Source organism: Vipera berus, assembly GCF_964194415.1.
Source record: "Vipera berus genome assembly, chromosome: 1".
In the NCBI taxonomy this organism is placed as follows: domain Eukaryota; kingdom Metazoa; phylum Chordata; class Lepidosauria; order Squamata; family Viperidae; genus Vipera; species Vipera berus.
Genome location: NC_138202.1, coordinates 358,723,869 through 358,741,685, shown reverse-complemented (window position 1 = coordinate 358,741,685; position 17,817 = coordinate 358,723,869). Strand labels below are relative to the sequence as shown.

The following is a 17,817-nucleotide window of genomic DNA, read 5'->3' as shown; positions in this document are numbered from 1 at the left end:
CCAATTACCAGGAGATGGTGAGTTCTAGTCCCGCCTTAGGTAGGAAAGCCAGCTAGGTGACTTTGGGCCAATCACCAGGAGACAGTGAGTTCTAGTCCTGCCTTAGGTAGGAAAGCCGGCTGGGTGACTTTAGGCCAATCACCAGGACACGGCGAGTTCTAGTCCCGCCTTCCTGCATGAAAGTTGGCTGGATGACTTTGGGCCAATTACCAGGAGATGGTGAGTTCTAGTCCCGCCTTAGGTAGGAAAGCCAGCTGGATGACTTTGAGCCAATCACCAGGACACGGTGAGTTCTACTCCCGCCTTCATGCATGAAAGTTGGCTGGATGACTTTGGGCCAATCACCAGGAGACGGTGAGTTCTAGTCCCGCCTTAGGTAGGAAAAGCCAGGTAGGTGACTTTGGGCCAATCACCAGGAGATGGTGAGTTCTAGTCCCGCCTTAGGTAGGAAAGCCAGCTGGGTGACTTTGGGCCAATTACCAGGAGACTGTGAGTTCTAGTCCTGCCTTAGGCCTGAAAGCCAGCTGGGGGACTTTGGGCCAGTCACCAGGAGACTCAGAGCACCCAGCCTCAAGCGTCTCCTTATCTCTCCGCCTGTCCTACCTTGCAGGATTCTGGTGTAACTCAAAGAGTCAGGAGACCCAACCCTGCACGGTGAGCCTCCTTGCTGGAAAGGTGAGCACCGCTATCAGCAAGAATTCCTCCTCCATGTTGGCACTGACATTCGAAACAAGCTCAGCCCCCAAGCCGTCTCCTTTTCCTTTTCCACGATGGCTCCTTTCCTCCCTCCGATTTAAGGGGCGGGGGGGGGGAAAGAAAATCTGGCCACCCAACCTCACCCCAGTCATAAAACATGTGGGTACCACAAAGAGGGACCCTTTCTGGACTCCTCTGCTTCTCAAATTCAGCTTCTTACATGGCTCCCCTGGATTCTCTTGCGCAGCCCAGCAAAACCTCCAAGAGACCTCATCATGCCCCCTCAGATCCGCCGGACCCAGAGCCAGACGGGCTTCTTGACCTGCCTGACGTGCTGATTCAACCACCAAACACGGCTTGCATCCTAAACAGCCCAGGAAGCAGAGAAGAAGAGCCGCGTCGGCGCAGCGCCAGCGTGGCGAAGCCCGAATCTCAATTCAGCACAGAAGGACGCGCGGCCCAAACGATGGGAATGGGCGTGGAGGGAGGGCGCCCGAACAATACTCCTTTGTGATGACTGGTTTCTATCAAAACAAAAAAAGGGGGTTGCAAAACCCCACTGGGGTGACCCCAACCCACTTCCCACGCCACCTGGCTGATTTCAGCAAAGAGGCTGGCTCGCTTTGGGGTTGAAGCCGGCAGCCAAGGAGAAGGGGTGAGGGAGTGGGGGGGGGGGCAAAAAAAACAGATTTATACAGGAAGGCCTTGAGTTGCAAGCATTCATTTAGTGACCGTCTGAAGTTTACAACAGCAATGGGGGGAGAAAAAAATCACACTTAACAACCGTTGCAGCATCTTCATGGTCACCTGATCAGAATTTGGAGGCTTGGCAACTGGCTTGTCCTTACGATGGTTGTGGGGTGCCTTGGTGGAGCAGTGGGCTGATGCCTCCTTAAGTAACACCAGTTGCCTGCAATTAGTGCAGGTTCGAGTCCCACCAGGCTCAAGGTTGACTCAGCCTTCCATCCTTCCCAGGTAGGTCAAATGAGGACCCAGATTGTTGGGGGCAATTAAGCTGACTTTGTAATAATGCCGCTTGGGGTGTGTGTGTGAAAAAGCCCTAATAAGCAGGCATATACATAGAATTGAAGGCTATTGCTAAGCACGTTGATTTGTGCTTCTTAGATTGTAAGCCGCTCTGAGTCTTCGGAGAAGGGTGGGATATAAATGGGATTAAAAAAATAAATAAAAATCCCCATTTGGGACCTTCTGAGAAGCAAATTCAAGAGGGAAAGTCAGATTCTTTTTAACAAGCAGGTTGCTAATTTAACAGCCGTAGGGATTCACTTAATGACTGTGTCAGGAAAGCTCATATAATGGGGGAAAACTCACTTAACAACTGTCTGGCTTAGCAATGGAAATTTTGGGCTCCGTTGTGGCCCTAAGTTGCGGACTACCTGCAATAGTAAAATGGTTGGAAAAGAGCTAGCAGAACTACTGCATTATTATTTTTTTAACTGTTCTGAATAAAGAAACACAAGCTACTGGCTTAGCTTTTTCTCTGGCCCTTTTGCCAGCTAAAATTATCACAGCTGAACAGCCATTTTCTAGGTTTTAAACAGTTGGGTTGTTGTTGTTTTTTTTTTGCCAACTCTTCCTCCAGATGCCGAGAGCTTAAAATTTTCTGGATGCAAAACAGACCCTCTTCATCCTTTTCCCAACTCTCAAACCTTAATGATTGCAGGAAAGGAGAAAAAAGATACGTAAAAAATTGAAGCATTTAAATCCAATTTTTACTTACTACCTGAAAAGGAAATAGCTCTAAAATTAGACAGCAGCATTTATGAATGGATCTGAGAGTGGCTTACGGTGGTATTATGGCACAGGTTGTAATAAAGTGCAAAAAAAAAAAACACCACCCAGAATGCTGCAAAAAACCACTAGAGAGATAAACTTCCTGATGGCAACTCAAAAGGAAGGAAGGAAGGAAGGAGGGAGGGAGGGAAGGAAGGAAGGAAGGAAGGAAGGAAGGAAGGAAGGAAGAAAAAGAAAAAAGAAAGAAAGAGAGAAGAGAAAGAGAAAGAAGGAGGAAGGGAGGAAGGAAAAAGAAAGAAAGAAAGAGAAAGAAAGAAAAAAGAAAGAGAGAAAAGAAAGAGAAAGAAAGAGAGAAGAGGGAGGAAGCAAGGAAGGAAGGAAGAAAAAGAAGAAAGAAAGAGAGAGAGAAGAGAAAGAGAAAGAAGAGGGAGGGAGGAAGAAAAAAGAAAGAGAAAGAAAAAAAAGAAAGAGAGAGAAAAGAAAGAGAAAGAAGAGGGAGGGAGGGAGGGAGGAAGGAAAGGAAGAAAGAAAGAAAGAAAGAAAGAAAGAAAGAAAGAAAGAAAGAAAGAAAGAAAGAAAGAAAGAAAGAAAGAAAAGAGAAGAGAAAAAAGGAGGGAGGTAAGGAGGAAGAAAGGAAGGAAGAAGAAAGAAAGAAAGAAAAGAAAAAAGAAAAAGAAAGAAAGAAGAGAGAAAAAGAAAGAAAAGAAAAAAAGAGAAAAAGAAAGAGAAATCCACGGAGGTTTGCGTGGGTGTGGGTGTGTCAAAATCCGCAGGCTTGTGTTGTGATTGAAACTCCCATCTGTTTCGTTAGCGTAGGCATCTTGCAAATTTGGACATCACCTGCTTGCTCTTCCCGTACATCTCTGGGCGTGCCAAATAAATATGACAGCGTATCATCCGACCCATCCACTGCGATAATTAAGTTCGCAGGTGATACGACCGTGGTGGGTCTTATTACAGGTGGGGATGAGACAGCATACAGGGCGGAGGTACAAAAACTATCCGTATGGTGTAGTAACAACAACTTGCACCTAAACATCGGCAAGACGAAAGAGAAAAAAGGAGGAACCTGCCCCACTTTACATCGGGGAGGACTGTGTGGAGAGAGTTTCCTCCTTTAAATTCCTGGGAGTCTACCTCTGCGAAGATCTGACCTGGAAAGTTAACACAACCCAGGTGGCTAGAAAGGCCCAACAGAGGCTTCACTTTCTTAGGATCTTGCGGAAGAACAGGGTAGAACAACAGCTAATGACCCTCTTTTACCGGTCTACTATAAAGAGCGTCCTCTCGTATGGCATTGTGGTTTGGTATGCTGGTCTGGCAGCCGCGGATAGGAAAGTATTACGGAGGGTGGTGAGCACAGCACAAGACATTGTGGGCTGTCCCCTGACACCACTGGATGACCTCGCCAGGGCCCGCTGCCTTGGAAGAGTGAGGAAGATTCTCAGGGACGACTCACACCCTGGACGGTATCTCTTTACTCTCTTACCATCGGGTAGGAGATACAGGAGTATAGCCAGCAGTACTAACAGGCTGAAGAACAGCTTCTATGCATGGGCTGTCAGGCTCTTGAACGGGAAATAATTTTATAAACTTTATGCATGATTGACTTGCGAGGCCGGTGCGTGGTGCAATTAGCTCACAGGGTGTAATAAGATGGACGGTTTGTTGTCACTGTGAGTTGGGGGTGGGGGCAGGAAGGGAGGCTCAGCCAATCTCAATGTATACATGGTTGTACTTTGACAATAAAAGGTTCATTCAAATACACCACCGGAGAATTTGAACCTGGGACTCCTTAAACTGCCCCTCGGGTTTTTTAAACAGGGGGTCCCCAAAATGTGGCCTGCAGCCCACTAGTGAGCCATGAGGGGTTTGCAACTGGAGCACGGAAACGGCCAGCGAGCACGCACGCACACACACATGCGAGCAGCCAGCTTGGTAGGCCTGTGTGCAGGCTGCTGGGACGTAGCCCTTGTTAGATGTTTTTGTGCCAGCCATGGCAGTTCCCCCAAAAGGTCATCAGATGGGAGCAAAGAGGCATCTTTGCTCCCACTGGTGGGTCAGGGGTCTCCGGCCCCTGCAGCCCCATTGGAGAGAGTTAATGGCCCTCCGGCCCCCTCACTCTCATTGGTAAGGGAGGGGCCAGGGACCCCCATAAAAACCTCTGCACAGGGGCTGCTCTTTGGCTCTTGTTCTAGCTCCCTTTGGGACTGATCCATGGGCTCAATCCAGGCACGGGTGCCTCCATGCCAGGGAACTCTTTCTCTCTGCTTTATATTTTATTTTATTTTATTTTTTAATTCCATTTATATCCCGCCCTTCTCCGAAGACTCAGGGCGGCTTACAAGCTTAGCAGTAGCCTTCATTCTATGTATATGCCTGCTTATTAGGGCTTTCACACACACACCCCAAGCGGCATTATTACAAAGTCAGCTTATTGCCTCCAACAATCTGGGTCCTCATTTTACCTACCTCGGAAGGATGGAAGGCTGAGTCAACCTTGAGCCTGGTGGGACTCGAACCTGCGCTAATGGCAGGCAGCTGGTGTTACTTAAGGAGGCATTAGCCCACTGCTCCACCAAGGCTCTTTTATCTAAATATCTAAATAAAGCTTCATCTGATTGCATCCCTGCGTGCTGCCTTTTTCCTTGGAAGCACCTCAACGAGCCATCGGTCTCGTGAGGCCATCTCACAGCCCTCCCCTCTGGCCCACCCACCCCCAGCAGTCCGTAAAGTTGGGGGACTCAGTTTTAAGCCCCAAACCACAGCAGTTCTCAGACCTACAGGCCGCCCTTGACTTACAAACGTTCGTTTAGTGACCGTTCAAACTTATAACGGCCCTGGGGGAAAAGAGGACTATGACCGTTTTTCACATCCCCCTGATCAAAACTCAGATGTTTGGCAACTGCTTCATATTTATGATGGTGGTGGCCGTGTCCCAGGATCATGTAATCCACGTTTGAGACCTCCTGACAAGCAACAGCAATGGGGGAAGCCAGATTCACTTAACGATCGGATTGTTAAGTTGGCAAATGCAACGGTTCACTTAACAACTGTGGAAAGGAAAGTCGTAAAATGGGGCAAAACTCACTTAACAATTGTTTCCCTGAATAGAATAGAATAGAATAGAATAAACATAATAGAATAGAATAGAATAGAATAGAAAATATGGAATAGAATAGAATAGAATAGAAAATATGGAATAGAATAGAATAGAATAGAATAGAATAGAATAGAATAGAATAGAATAGAATAGAATAGAATAGAATAGAATAGAATAGAATAGAATAGAATAGAATAGAATAGAAAATATGGAATGGAATAGAATAGAATAGAATAGAATAGAATAGAATAGAATAGAATAGAATAGAATAGAATAGAATAGAATAGAATAGAATAGAATAGAATAGAACAGAACAGAACAGAACAGAACAGAACAGAACAGAACAGAATAGAATAGAACAGAACAGAATAGAATAGAATAGAATAGAATAGAATAGAAAAAATGGAATAGAATAGAATAGAATAGAATAGAATAGAATAGAAAATATGGAAGAGAATGGAAGAGAAGAGAAGAGAAGAGAAGAGAAGAGAAGAGAAGAGAAGAGAAGAGAAGAGAAGAGAAGAGAAGAGAAGAGGAGAAGAGAAGAGGAATAGATAACCTTTATTGTCATTTTTTACTGTGGGACAATGACACACATCAAAAATGAAATTTAGTTGCTTGCTCTCAAAGTATACGCATGCATAGCACACATTTAAACATACTATAAAGAACATATGTATATGTTGGAATAGCAGAGTTGGAAGGAACCTTGGAAGTCAACTAATCCTCCAGTCATGACGCACCCAGAACTTCTGGTGGCAAGCTGTTCCACTGGTTAATTGTTCTCACTGTTAGGAAGTTTCTCCTTAATTCCAGGTTGCTTCTCTCTTTGGTCAGTTTCCAACCGTTGTGTCTTGTCCTTCTCTCTGGTGCTTTGGAGAATAATTTGACCCCCCTCTTCCTTGTGGCAGTCCCTCAAATACTGGAATACTGCTATCATACTGCCCCTTATCCTTCTCGTCATGAAACGAGACATACCCAATTACAGCAACCGTTCTTTATATGTTTTAGCCTCCAGTCCCCTGAAAATCTTTGTTGCTCTTCTCTGCACTCTTTCTAGAGCCTCAACATCTTTTTTTTTACATCCTGGCGACCAAAACTGGACACAGTATAAATTTTGGGCTAAATCGGCGTCGTAACTTGAGGACTACTTGTAGTCCTCAGGCCTGGGGAAGAGGGGTTAGTGAGTTTGTGTGTTTGTGTGTCTGCGCGCTTTTCCCAATGTCTTTTCCCATTGCCAGCGTTTCTTCCTGGAGCCGCATCCGTCCATCTGCACGCATGGAGGCCTGATGGACTAAATGGGCTTCTTCCAACTTCTCCGCAAAGCACCCCCACCTCTCTAATAATATTCCTTTTATTTTTAAAAGTGAGCCGATCAATAACACAATCCCGGTTGTGTGTCCGAGGGGAACCTACTCAGCGAAGGTTGAAGGTCTAGCCACAGTCGTTCCTGTTTCCCCCCCCCCCCCCGCCACCAGCCCAGACCCAAAATTTGCTGACTCCATCAGATGCCGGCAGAACGAAGAGGCCTCTGGGTATTGTGTGCAATTTGGAGCACGGCTCGCTGCCTCTGTTGTGAAGGACAAAAGTCTTTTTCGAAAGGAGAGGATTTTTTTTTTGAGAGTTTGGGAAAAAAAAATCAGAGAAGAGCAACTAAGACGATCCAAGGCCTCGAGATTAAAACGTACGAAGAACGGCTGCAGGACTTGGGTTTGGCTAGCTGGTCTAAAGAAAAGAAGAAACAGTGGGGACATGAGAGCAGCGTTCCGGTATTTGGGGGGCTGCCATAAAGAAGAGGGGGGTCACGTTATTCACCAAAGCACGAGAAACAATGGTTGGAAACTGACCAAAGAGAGAAGCAACCTGGAATTAAGGAGAAACTTCCTGACAGTGAGAACAGTTAACCAGTGGAACAGCTTGCCACTAGAAATCGTGGGCGCTCCATCACTGGAGTTTTTGAAGAAGAGGCTAGACAGTCACTTGTCTGAGATGGTATAGGTTCTCCTGCTTAAGCAGGGGGCTGGACTAGAAGACCTCCAAGGTCCCTTCCAGCTTCTATTCTATTCTATTCTATTCTATTCTATTCTATTCTATTCTATTCTATTCTATTCTATTCTATTCTATTTCTATTTCTATTTCTATTCTATTCATTGTTCTATTCTATTCTATTCTATTCTATTCTATTTCTATTTCTATTTCTATTTCTATTCTATTCTATTCTATTTCTATTTCTGTTCATTGTTCTATTCTATTCTATTCTATTCTATTCTATTCTATTCTATTTCTATTTCTATTTCTATTTCTATTTCTATTTCTATTTCTATTCTATTCTATTCTATTTCTATTTCTATTTCTATTTCTATTCTATTCATTGTTCTATTCTATTCTATTTCTATTTCTATTTCTATTTCTATTTCTATTTCTATTCCTATTCTATTCTATTCTATTCTATTCTATTCTATTCTATTCTATTCTATTCTATTCTATTCTATTCTATTCTATTCTATTCTATTCTATTCTACTCTATTCTATTCTAGATGCAGTATTCCAAGTGTGGCCTTACCAAGGCCTTGTAAAGTGGCATTAACACTTCACGTGATCTTGATTCTCTCCCTCTGTTAATGATTGTGATTTTGCATTCATCTTCCTTCTATAGTTTCTTGGGGGGAAAAATTAGCCAAAGAAAGTGGAGGATTGAACAGGAAGAAAGAATCTGAGCGAGCCAATTTGGTGTTAAGATTTAGGCACCAGGCTAGAAATTTAGAAGACTATGAATTCAAGTCTTGCCTTATGCATGAAAGCTGGTTGGATGACTTTGGGCCAATCACCAGGAGATTGGGAGTTCTAGTCCTGCCTTAGGCATGAAAGCCAGCTTGAAGATTTGGGGCCAATCACCAGGAGACGGTGAGTTCTAGTCCCACCTTTAGGCATGAAAGTGGGCTGGGTGACTTTGGGCCAATCTCCAGGAGGCAGTGAGTTCTAGTCTCACCTTAGACATGAAAGCTGCTGGGTGACTTCAAGCCAGTCCCTCTCTCGCAGCCCAACCCACCTCACAGGGTTGTTGTGGTGGGGAAAGTAGGAGGAAGGAAGGTGTGTTGGATACGTTTGCCATCTTGAGTTATTGTATTAAATAATTAAACCTTTATTGTCAAAGTACAACATGTGTACATTGTGATTAACTGAGCCTCCCCCCGTGCTCTCTCCCCCCAACACACAGTGACAACAAACCCTCCATCCTACCACACCATGTGAACAAACTACACCACACACATACATAATACATAATACATAATAAAGGCAGGATACAAATAAATAATTATCTTGGCTAGTTTTTCTAGATTGTGCTGTTCAATTTTATTACTGGTGGCCCATTCATTTCAAGATGTCTAGATTACCCTTCGGTTTTAAATACATGTTTGGGGCAACTGGCACCCAAGCCAGGGGGACCTGCAAAAATCTGCTCAGGAAGATTTGATCCCAGAAGGGAGACGTAACTGGGGCGGCCAGCTCAGTAGTAGGTTTCCCGTTCAACCCAGCCCCCTGGGTTATGGCGCAGAAGCAGCTTGCGGATTTCGTCGTAGACGAAAATGAACACCGAGAACGGGAGCGCGCACAGCCACCACGTCACCCGAAGCGGATACATCCGCAGAGCCACTTCCATTCCTGGGCAGTAAGAGAGAAAGGCCGCCAAGGCGGTCTCTTCAATCAGGCCGAAGACCATGATCTTGTTCCTCATGCCCTGTTGGAAAAGAGAGAGCTTCCTGGTCTTGCAGATAACCAGGTCAGCCCACTGCACGATCACGATGCTGATGAAGAAGGCCGTGTGGCAGGTGTACTCCACCACTTTGCGCTGCTGGTACGTCCACTCCTGGCCGTAGCTGTCCTCCAGGTCGTTCACGGTGTGGTCATCCCACTCCAGGCGGATGCCCAGCAAGGTGTATGGCAGGAACCCGTTCTCGGCCATGATCACGAAGTAGGTGAAGAAGCCAGCCAGCGCTTGCATCATGCCGATCTGCCCGTACGCCATGCTGATCAGGCGCTCGTTCACCAGCTTGTCCGTCTTGGAATTCCGCGGCCGCCTCTTCATAATGTCACTCTCGGCTTTCTCGTAGGCCAGGGAGATGGCGGGCACCATGTCGGTGCCCAGGTCGATGCACAAGATGGTGATGGTGCCCAGGGGCAAGGGGATGTTGAAGATGATAAAGAAAAGGAAAGGGGAGACCTCCGGGATGTTGCTGGTCAACGTGTACGCGATGGACTTTTTCAGGTTGTCGAAGATCAGGCGGCCTTCCTCCACGCCGGTCACAATGGAGGCGAAGTTGTCATCCAGGAGGATCATGTCAGCAGCCTGCTTGGATACATCTGAGCCTGTGATGCCCATGGCAATGCCAATGTCAGCTTTCTTGAGGGCTGGGGAGTCGTTCACCCCATCTCCGGTCACGGCTACGATGGCCCCCTGCCTCTGACACCCTTCCACGATGATCAGCTTCTGCTGCGGAGACGTGCGAGCAAAGACGATCTCGGAGTGACTCGAGAGGATCTTGTCCAGCTGCTGGGAGGTCATATCCTTAAGTTCGGAACCATGAATGACACAGGCTTCGGCTTCCCGGGGATCAACCTGGCTGACCGGGATCTTCAGGCGATCCGCAATGTCTTCGACAGTCTCGCTGCCTTCCGAAATGATCCCTACCCCCTTGGCGATAGCTTTGGCTGTGATCGGGTGGTCGCCCGTCACCATGATCACTTTAATCCCAGCACTGCGGCACTTGCCAACGGCATCTGGCACAGCAGCACGAGGTGGGTCAATCATGGAGATGAGGCCCACGAAGCAGAGCTTGGTGGTGGGAAAGTTAGGCTTGTCCACGTCGAACTTAAAGCCGCGTGGGAACTGCTTGTCGGGGAGGTACGAGTGGCAGAAGCCGAGCACTCTCTCGCCTAAGCCACCCAGATAGTTGTAGGTGTTCAGAAAATCTTCCTGCATCTTTTTGTCCAGGTTCACCTCTTTTCCTTGCAACAGGATGGTGGAGCAACATTCCAAGATCCGCTCCGGAGCTCCCTTCATCACCAAGAGGTGACCTTTGGACTTGTCCGCAGCTTCGTGGATGGAGAGCTGGTATTTGTTGGTGGAATTGAAGGGGATCTCCGCGACTTTGGGATTCCTCTCCCGCATCTCCCTGACGGACCCCCAGGACAGCTCAATACATTTCAGGAGGGCCGACTCGGAGGCGTCTCCAGTCGTCTCCTTCTTAGCAATGGGGATGTTCTCCTGGTCTGCTTTGAAGTCTGCTCTGTTGCACAGGCCGGCAATATGGGCCAGCGCTAGCCAGGTGGGCGAGCGCGTGTTAAAGATAGCCCCGGCGTAAATCTCGGTGGTGTTGGCTTCGTAGATCTCACTGTCGAACCACATGTGGGCGACAGTCATGCGGTTCTGGGTGAGCGTTCCTGTCTTATCTGAGCAGATTGTTGAGGTGGAGCCCAGAGTCTCCACGGCTTCTAGGTTTTTCACCAGGCAGTTCTTGCATGCCATCCGTTGGGCAGTGAGGGTCAAGCAGACGGTGACGGTGGCTAGCAGACCTTCAGGTACGTTCGCCACAATGATGCCGATCAGGAAAATCACAGCCTCCAGCCATTCGTAGCCAAGAACCATGGCCAGGATGAAGAACGTCACTCCTAGGAAAACGGCGACTCCGGTGATGATGTGGATAAAATGGGCTATTTCTTTTGCAATTGGCGTAGTTTGCTCGGTCAAGCCAGAAGCCAATGAGGCAATGCGACCCATCACGGTGTCATCCCCCGTCAAGATAACGATGCCCCGAGCTGTGCCTTCAACACAATTAGTGGAGAAGAAGCAGATGTTCCGAGTCTCCAGCGGGTTGTCGCTGGTACACTCAGCTGCGCGACTTTGCGGCTCTGACTCGCCGGTCAGAGAGGAATTGTCAACTTTGCAACCCATGGCCGAGATGATCCTTAAATCCGCGGGAATCCGGTCTCCCCCTTTGACCTCCACCAGATCTCCCAGGACTACCACCTCAGCGTTGATAAGCAGTTTTTCACCATCCCGGATCACCAGCGCTTGTTGGGGAACCATGTGCTTGAAGGATTCCATGATTTGGGAACTTTTGGCTTCCTGAAAGTAAGAGAAACATCCGGTCACGATAACGACGCCGGTGAGCACGGCGCCCAGATACAGGTTGTCCTTTTGCGCTTGTTTATCCATCATGGTTTGCACCCCGTAGGCCAGAAAGCAAAGAATGGCGCCGATCCAGAGCAGGATAGAAAATCCGCCGAAAAGTTGCTTGCAAAATTTGACCCATTTCGGCGTGGTGCGTGGGGGAGTGAGTGTGTTTGGGCCGTTTTTTTCCAAAATCTGGGCGGCCTGCGCCCTGGTCAATCCTTTGGAGAGATCCACCTCGTACTTACGGCTGAGCTCCTCAAGAGACAATTTGTGATCGTCAAGGTACACCTCTTTCTTCAGTTCTTCCAATTCTTCCTTCGCCTTGGGTTTCTTTTTCTTGACGCGGGATTCCTTCTTACTCATGGTGAAGGTCGGATCCTCCAACTCTTCGCGTTCCCTCTCTAAGAGGAGTGCAGTGCAATTCCTGGGGGACGGAAGTGGCAGAAGAAGAGAAGGAGGAACCTCTCTCCAAAAAAGGAAGCGGAAGAATGAAAGATTTGGAAATAAAGGTTCCCCAAGGAAAACCAAAAAGAGGCAATGTCTTTAGCAACCCTCCAAAGCTTAACGTCCTGAGAACTCAACTCCATCAGTAGCCACTAAGGACAAATCCATGGTCCTGCAGTTGGGTAACCCAACAATGTCCGTCTCCTAGCAACCCAAGAGTAACTGCCTCCTTTGGTGAGGTCACAACTCCTAGCAACTGACAGAATAACAAAATAATAGACCTGGAAGGAACTTTGGAGGTCTTCTGGTCCAGGGCTTTTCAACCCGTGGTACGGGTACCACCTGGGGTACATTGGCACCTGGCAGGTGGTACGTGACCATCCTAGGAAAGTGGTAGCGGGGGAGGGGAATGAGCTGAACCGGTGGCAGCACCGCACAAGCCTGAGCGAGAGACGGCTGGAGCTGCAGGGCTGTCGGGGCTCACCGGAAGCGCCAGGATCAGCGCCAGGATCCAGATGGAGCTTAGCACCAATCCTGGCGCTTCTGAGCCCAGAAGAAGCGCCGATCAGCTGGAATGTGGCAGCATCTCCAGGGTCTTGTGATTTACATTCAGGTGCTTGGCAACCGATTCATATTTATGACGGTCACAGTGTCCCAGGGTCATGTGAAGGGACCAAAACCTGCTGCAACCACCCAGCAGATGGGGGGGGGATAAAAACCAAACACCCCCCACCCCACCCCCGCTGCCAATCCTCAACAGAAATGCTCACAGCCATGAAAACCTCGGACAGGAGGAAGAGCACCGCCAGGTGGGCAGGCAGGTGTCTTGCTCGGCTGTGGCTTGGGGGGCACTTTTTTCAGTGCCATGGTAACTTCGAACAGTCACTGAGCAAACTGTTGTAAGTCGAGGACTACCTGTACTTCATCACTTTTTTCCAGAGCATGGAAACCTCTCCCTTTCTCCTCAGCATGGCTGGCTCAGGAATTCTGGGAGTTGAAGTCCACGAATCATAAAAGAGCCAAGGTGGCCTACCCCTGGGCTAGTCTAAAGAAAAGAAGAAATAGGGGAGACAGGATAGCAGTATTCCAGTATTTGGGGGGCTGCCCCAAAGAAGAGGTGGGAGTCAATTATTCTCCAGAGCACCAGAGGGCAGGACAAAGAAACAACGGTTGGAAACTAACCAAAGAGAGAAGCAACCTGGAATTAAGGAGAAACTTCCTAACGGTGAGGACAATTAACTAGTGGAACTGCTGGCCTCCAGAAATCATGGATGCTCCATCAATGGAGGTTTTTGAGAAGAGACTGGACAGTCACTTGTGTCTGAGATGCTATAGGTTCTCCTGCTTGAGCAGGGGGTTGGACTAGATGACCTCCAGGGTTGTTAAGTGAATCCGTCTGCCCCATTGACTTTGCTGGTCAGAAGGTCGCAAAAGGGGATCACGTGATCACGGGACACCGCAGCAGTCATAAAGTCCATGCCTGTTGCTAAACCTCTGCATTTTGATCCACGAGGATGCTGCAAAAGTCCTGAGTGCGAAAAGGCCGTTTCAGTGCCGTTGTGACTTCGAATGGCCGGCAAATCCATTCGGAGGAGGATTTTTAAAAAACTTCTTTTCGACACGATAATCGGAAAGGAATTACAGGAAGGGGTTGGGATTCGGCTTGTTAGAAAACAGACTAGGATGGGGCCAATCCTAGGAAAAGAAACATGCCCTGTGAAAAGGGGGTGCAGGTCACCCAGGGCAGTGGTGAAAACGAATCCAGGAAAAAGGGTCCCCCCTTCCCATGGACCCCCATAAGAGAGAGAGAGAAGGGCAGCTCCAATCTAAAGCCTACCCACGTGTTCATCAATTGCAGTGGTAGATGGCAATGGAGAATTCTGGGAGTTGAACTCTGTCCATTTAAAAGCCTGCTGGCCAGGGATTCTGGGAGTGGAAGTCCACCCATCTTAAAGCATGGCTGTCTGGGGAATTCTGGGAGTGGAAGCCCACCCCTCTTAAGGTATGCAGGCTGGGGAATTCTGGGAGAGGAAGTCCACCCATTTTAAAGAATGTTGGCTGCGGAATTCTGGGAGTTGAAGTCCACCTCTCTTAAAGCAGGCTGGCTGGGGGATTCTGGGAGCTGAAGTCCACCCCTCTTAAAGCATGCTGGCTGGGGAATTCTGGGAGTGGAAGTCCACCCCTCTTAAAGCAGGCTGGTTGGGGGATTCTGGGAGTGGAAGCCCACCCCTCTTAAAGCATCCTGGCTGGGGAATTCTGGGAGTGGAAGTCCACCCATCTTAAAGCAGGCTGGCTAGGGGATTCTGGGAGTGGAAGCCCACCCATCTTAAAGCAGGCTGGCTGGGGAATGCTGGGAGTGGAAGCCCACCCCTCTTAAAGCATCCTGGCTGGGGAATTCTGGGAGTGGTAGTCCACCCCTCTTAAAGCATGGTTGGCTGGGGAATTCTGGGAGTGGAAGTCCACCCATCTTCCAGTTGCCGACTTTGCAAAAACCCCGCTGAGAGCTTGCTTGCCTTTAGATGCTGGCGTGTATGTGAGCCAATGCTGGGGGCCAGTGGCACAATCCAGCCTGGATGGTCTCCCCTTCCTGTCCCCGTCCCCCCCCCAGGACCTGGCAATCGATCTGAAGGTCAATGCCTGCCTCTCGCTCTCTCCAGAGTGTTTGCGCCATCGGTTGGCACGTCTCTCCCAAGCTCAACCGCAGCCAGTTAGCAACAATTGACTGCCATCTGCTCGTTCTGCTTATCTCTCCCTTTGCGAAGGGAAATTAATAAATCCATGCAAGCACAGCGCTGCGTTATGCTGCTTGCTCGCTCGCTCTGCGAGACACCTCCTTTGATTAAAGCTAAACGAGATTGGAAACGGGTCCTTGGCGCGCTCTGAGCTTGGTGGGTTTTCTTACGGACCTTCTCTTAGCCAAACCCCGGTGACATCGGCAACCCTGAATGCAAACGAAAAGCGGTCCGGAGTTTCTTTCGGTGCCTTGTGGTCTCAGCTGAAATCACAGGATTTTATCCAACTGTAGGGGTTAACCATAGAGACTTTGGGGCACTGATGAGGTTACCTGGTTGGGTCCTGAAACGTCGGCAAGAAATCGACCGAGCTCAAGAGAGCATCAAGAACCTCACAATCCTCCTCCTCCTCCTTCTTCCTCCCTCTTTCTCCACAAATCCCACTCCCTTCTAGCACTGGTGATGTTACCTAGTTGGGTATTGAAACGCCTGCAAGAAAACCACCCAGCTCAGAGAGCACCAAGGACTACACAGTCCATTTCCTCCTCCTCCTCCTCCTCCTCCTCCTCCTCCTCCTCCTCCTCCTCCTCCTCCTCCTCTCCACAAGCCTGTTCCCTTCTTGCACTAATGATGTTACCTAGTTGGGTCATGAAACATCTGCAAGAAATCTACCAAGCTGAGACAGCACCAAGAACACCACAATTCTCTTCCTGCTCCTGCTCCTCCTCCTCCTCCTCCTCCTCCTCCCTTCTAACATTGATGAGGTTACCTAGTTGGGTAGAGAAACATCTGCAAGGAAACCACCAAGCTCAGAGAGCACCAAGGGCCCCACTGTCCATTTCCTCCTCCTCCTCCTCCTCCTCCTCCTCCTCCTCCTCCTCCTCCTCCTCCTCTCCACAAGCCTGTTCCCCTCTTGCACTAATGATGTTACCTAGTTGGGTCATGAAACATCTGCAAGAAATCTACCAAGCTGAGACAGCACCAAGAACACTACAATTCTCTTCCTCCTCCTCCTCCTCCTCCTCCTCCTCCTCCTCCTCCTCCTCCCTTCTAACATTGATGAGGTTACCTAGTTGGGTAGAGAAACATCTGCAAGGAAACCACCAAGCTCAGAGAGCACCAAGGGCCCCACTGTCCATTTCCTCCTCCTCCTCCTCCTCCCACACTCCCTTCTAGCACTGATGATGTTACCTAGATGGGCCATGAAAGGTCTGCGAGAAAAGGAAGGATTTGAAGTCCAGGATCACCTCTACCATAAAAAAAAACAATAAGCAGTGCCTTAAAGTTATTTTACAACCACTCTTCATTTCAAAAATCAAGGAGGCCACCAATCAGCCCCAAAGACAGATCAGCGGGGAGGAGGTTGGGGTGGTGGTGTGTGTGAAAAGAGCCCTCTGATTTATGATGACTGCTGCTACCGGTGCTTGGTTTCATTTTTTTACTGTTTTCAAGTCTACAGGATGGGTGCTTTATTGTGCTTTTATTGTGCAGCTGGTGCCCATATGGCTCCTGCTAACGATATTCTATGCCCAGGGGTGGGTGTACGATAATATGCATATGTATGTATGTATATATATAGAGAGAGAGATACATTGAGATAGATAGATGATAGATAGATAGATAGATAGATAGATAGATAGATAGATAGATAGATAGATAGATAGATAGATAGATTAGATAGATAGATAGATAGATAGATAGATAGATAGATAGATAGATAGATAGATAGATAGATAGATAGATAGATAGAGATAGATAGATAGATAGATAGATAGATAGATAGATAGATAGATAGATGTAGATGTAGATGTAGATATAGATATAATAGATGATATATAGATAGATATATAGATATATAGATCACACACACACACACACACACACACACAATGCTCATTAAAGAGGTGGAGGGAGGGAAAAACAGAAGCCTAAGGAAAATTGGGTTCTTGCCTCCTTTTAAAGACTTTCCTTCTGAAGATTTAATCCCAACATGGGAAGTCCACCCCTCATAAAGCATGGCTGGCTGGGGGATTCTGGGAGTGGAAGCCCACCCCTCTTAAAGCATGGCTGGCTGGGGGATTCTGGGAGTGGAAGCCCACCCCTCTTAAAGCAGGATGGCTGGGGGATAATAATAATAATAATAATAATAATAATAATAATAATAATAATAATAATAATAATAATAATAATAATAATAATAATAATAATAATAATAATAATAATAATAATAATTTGGAAGGGACCTTGGAGGTCATCTAGTCCAACCCCCTGCTCAGGCAGGAAACCCTATACCATTTCAGACAAATGGCTGTCCAGTCTCTTCTTAAAGACTTCCAGTGTTGGAGCATTCACCGCTTCTGGAGGCAGGTTGTTCCACTGGTTAATTGTTCTAACTGTCAGGAAGTTTCTCCTTAGTTCTGGGAGTGGAAGTCCAGCCCTCTTCAGGCTGAGAAAGCCTCCTCTCCTCCAGCTGCCGAGCCAGAAATTGAATCTTCCCATCGGCTTGTCAACAAAATAGCTCAATTAAATCTCCCACCCAAGCAGCCAGCCCACTTCCAGCTTTGCAGATCCCTCCCTGCTGCCTTTTTAGCTAATGACCTCCTGCAAAGATGATAAAATCCAAATCTCCAGAGCACATCCTTGAAACAACAACTGTTGTTGAGAATGTGATTTGCAAAACAGGGCCATGGGGAGGGGTCTCTGTGTGTGTGTGTGTGTTGCAGAAACACCTGTGCTTCTCTTCTCCAAGGTAAAAAGGTAAAGGTTTCCCTGCACATGCGTGCTAGTCGTTTCCGACTCTAGGGGCCGGTGCTCATCTCCTTTTCAAAGCCGAAGAGCCAGCGCTTGTCCGAGGACGTCTCCGTGGTTGTGTGGCCGGCATGACTAGACGCCAAAGGCGCACGGAACGCTGT

At 47.9% G+C, this 17,817-nt stretch overlaps 2 protein-coding genes across 2 annotated transcripts in view; both read right to left on the bottom strand.

Moving 5' to 3' along the window:
- Positions 1-17,817, bottom strand: part of LHFPL7 (LHFPL tetraspan subfamily member 7) — a gene marked incomplete at its 5' end in the record, with an annotated part of 77,407 nt that overhangs the window by 11,411 nt on the left and 48,179 nt on the right. The gene's annotated exons all lie outside the window — the stretch shown is intronic.
- Positions 8,945-12,092, bottom strand: LOC308672141 (sodium/potassium-transporting ATPase subunit alpha-2-like; the record flags this gene model as incomplete). Its single annotated transcript, XM_081334812.1, has 1 exon — positions 8,945-12,092. The coding sequence occupies one exon, from the start codon at positions 12,090-12,092 to the stop codon at positions 9,063-9,065; it is 3,030 nt and encodes a 1,009-aa protein (XP_081190938.1). The 3' UTR covers positions 8,945-9,062.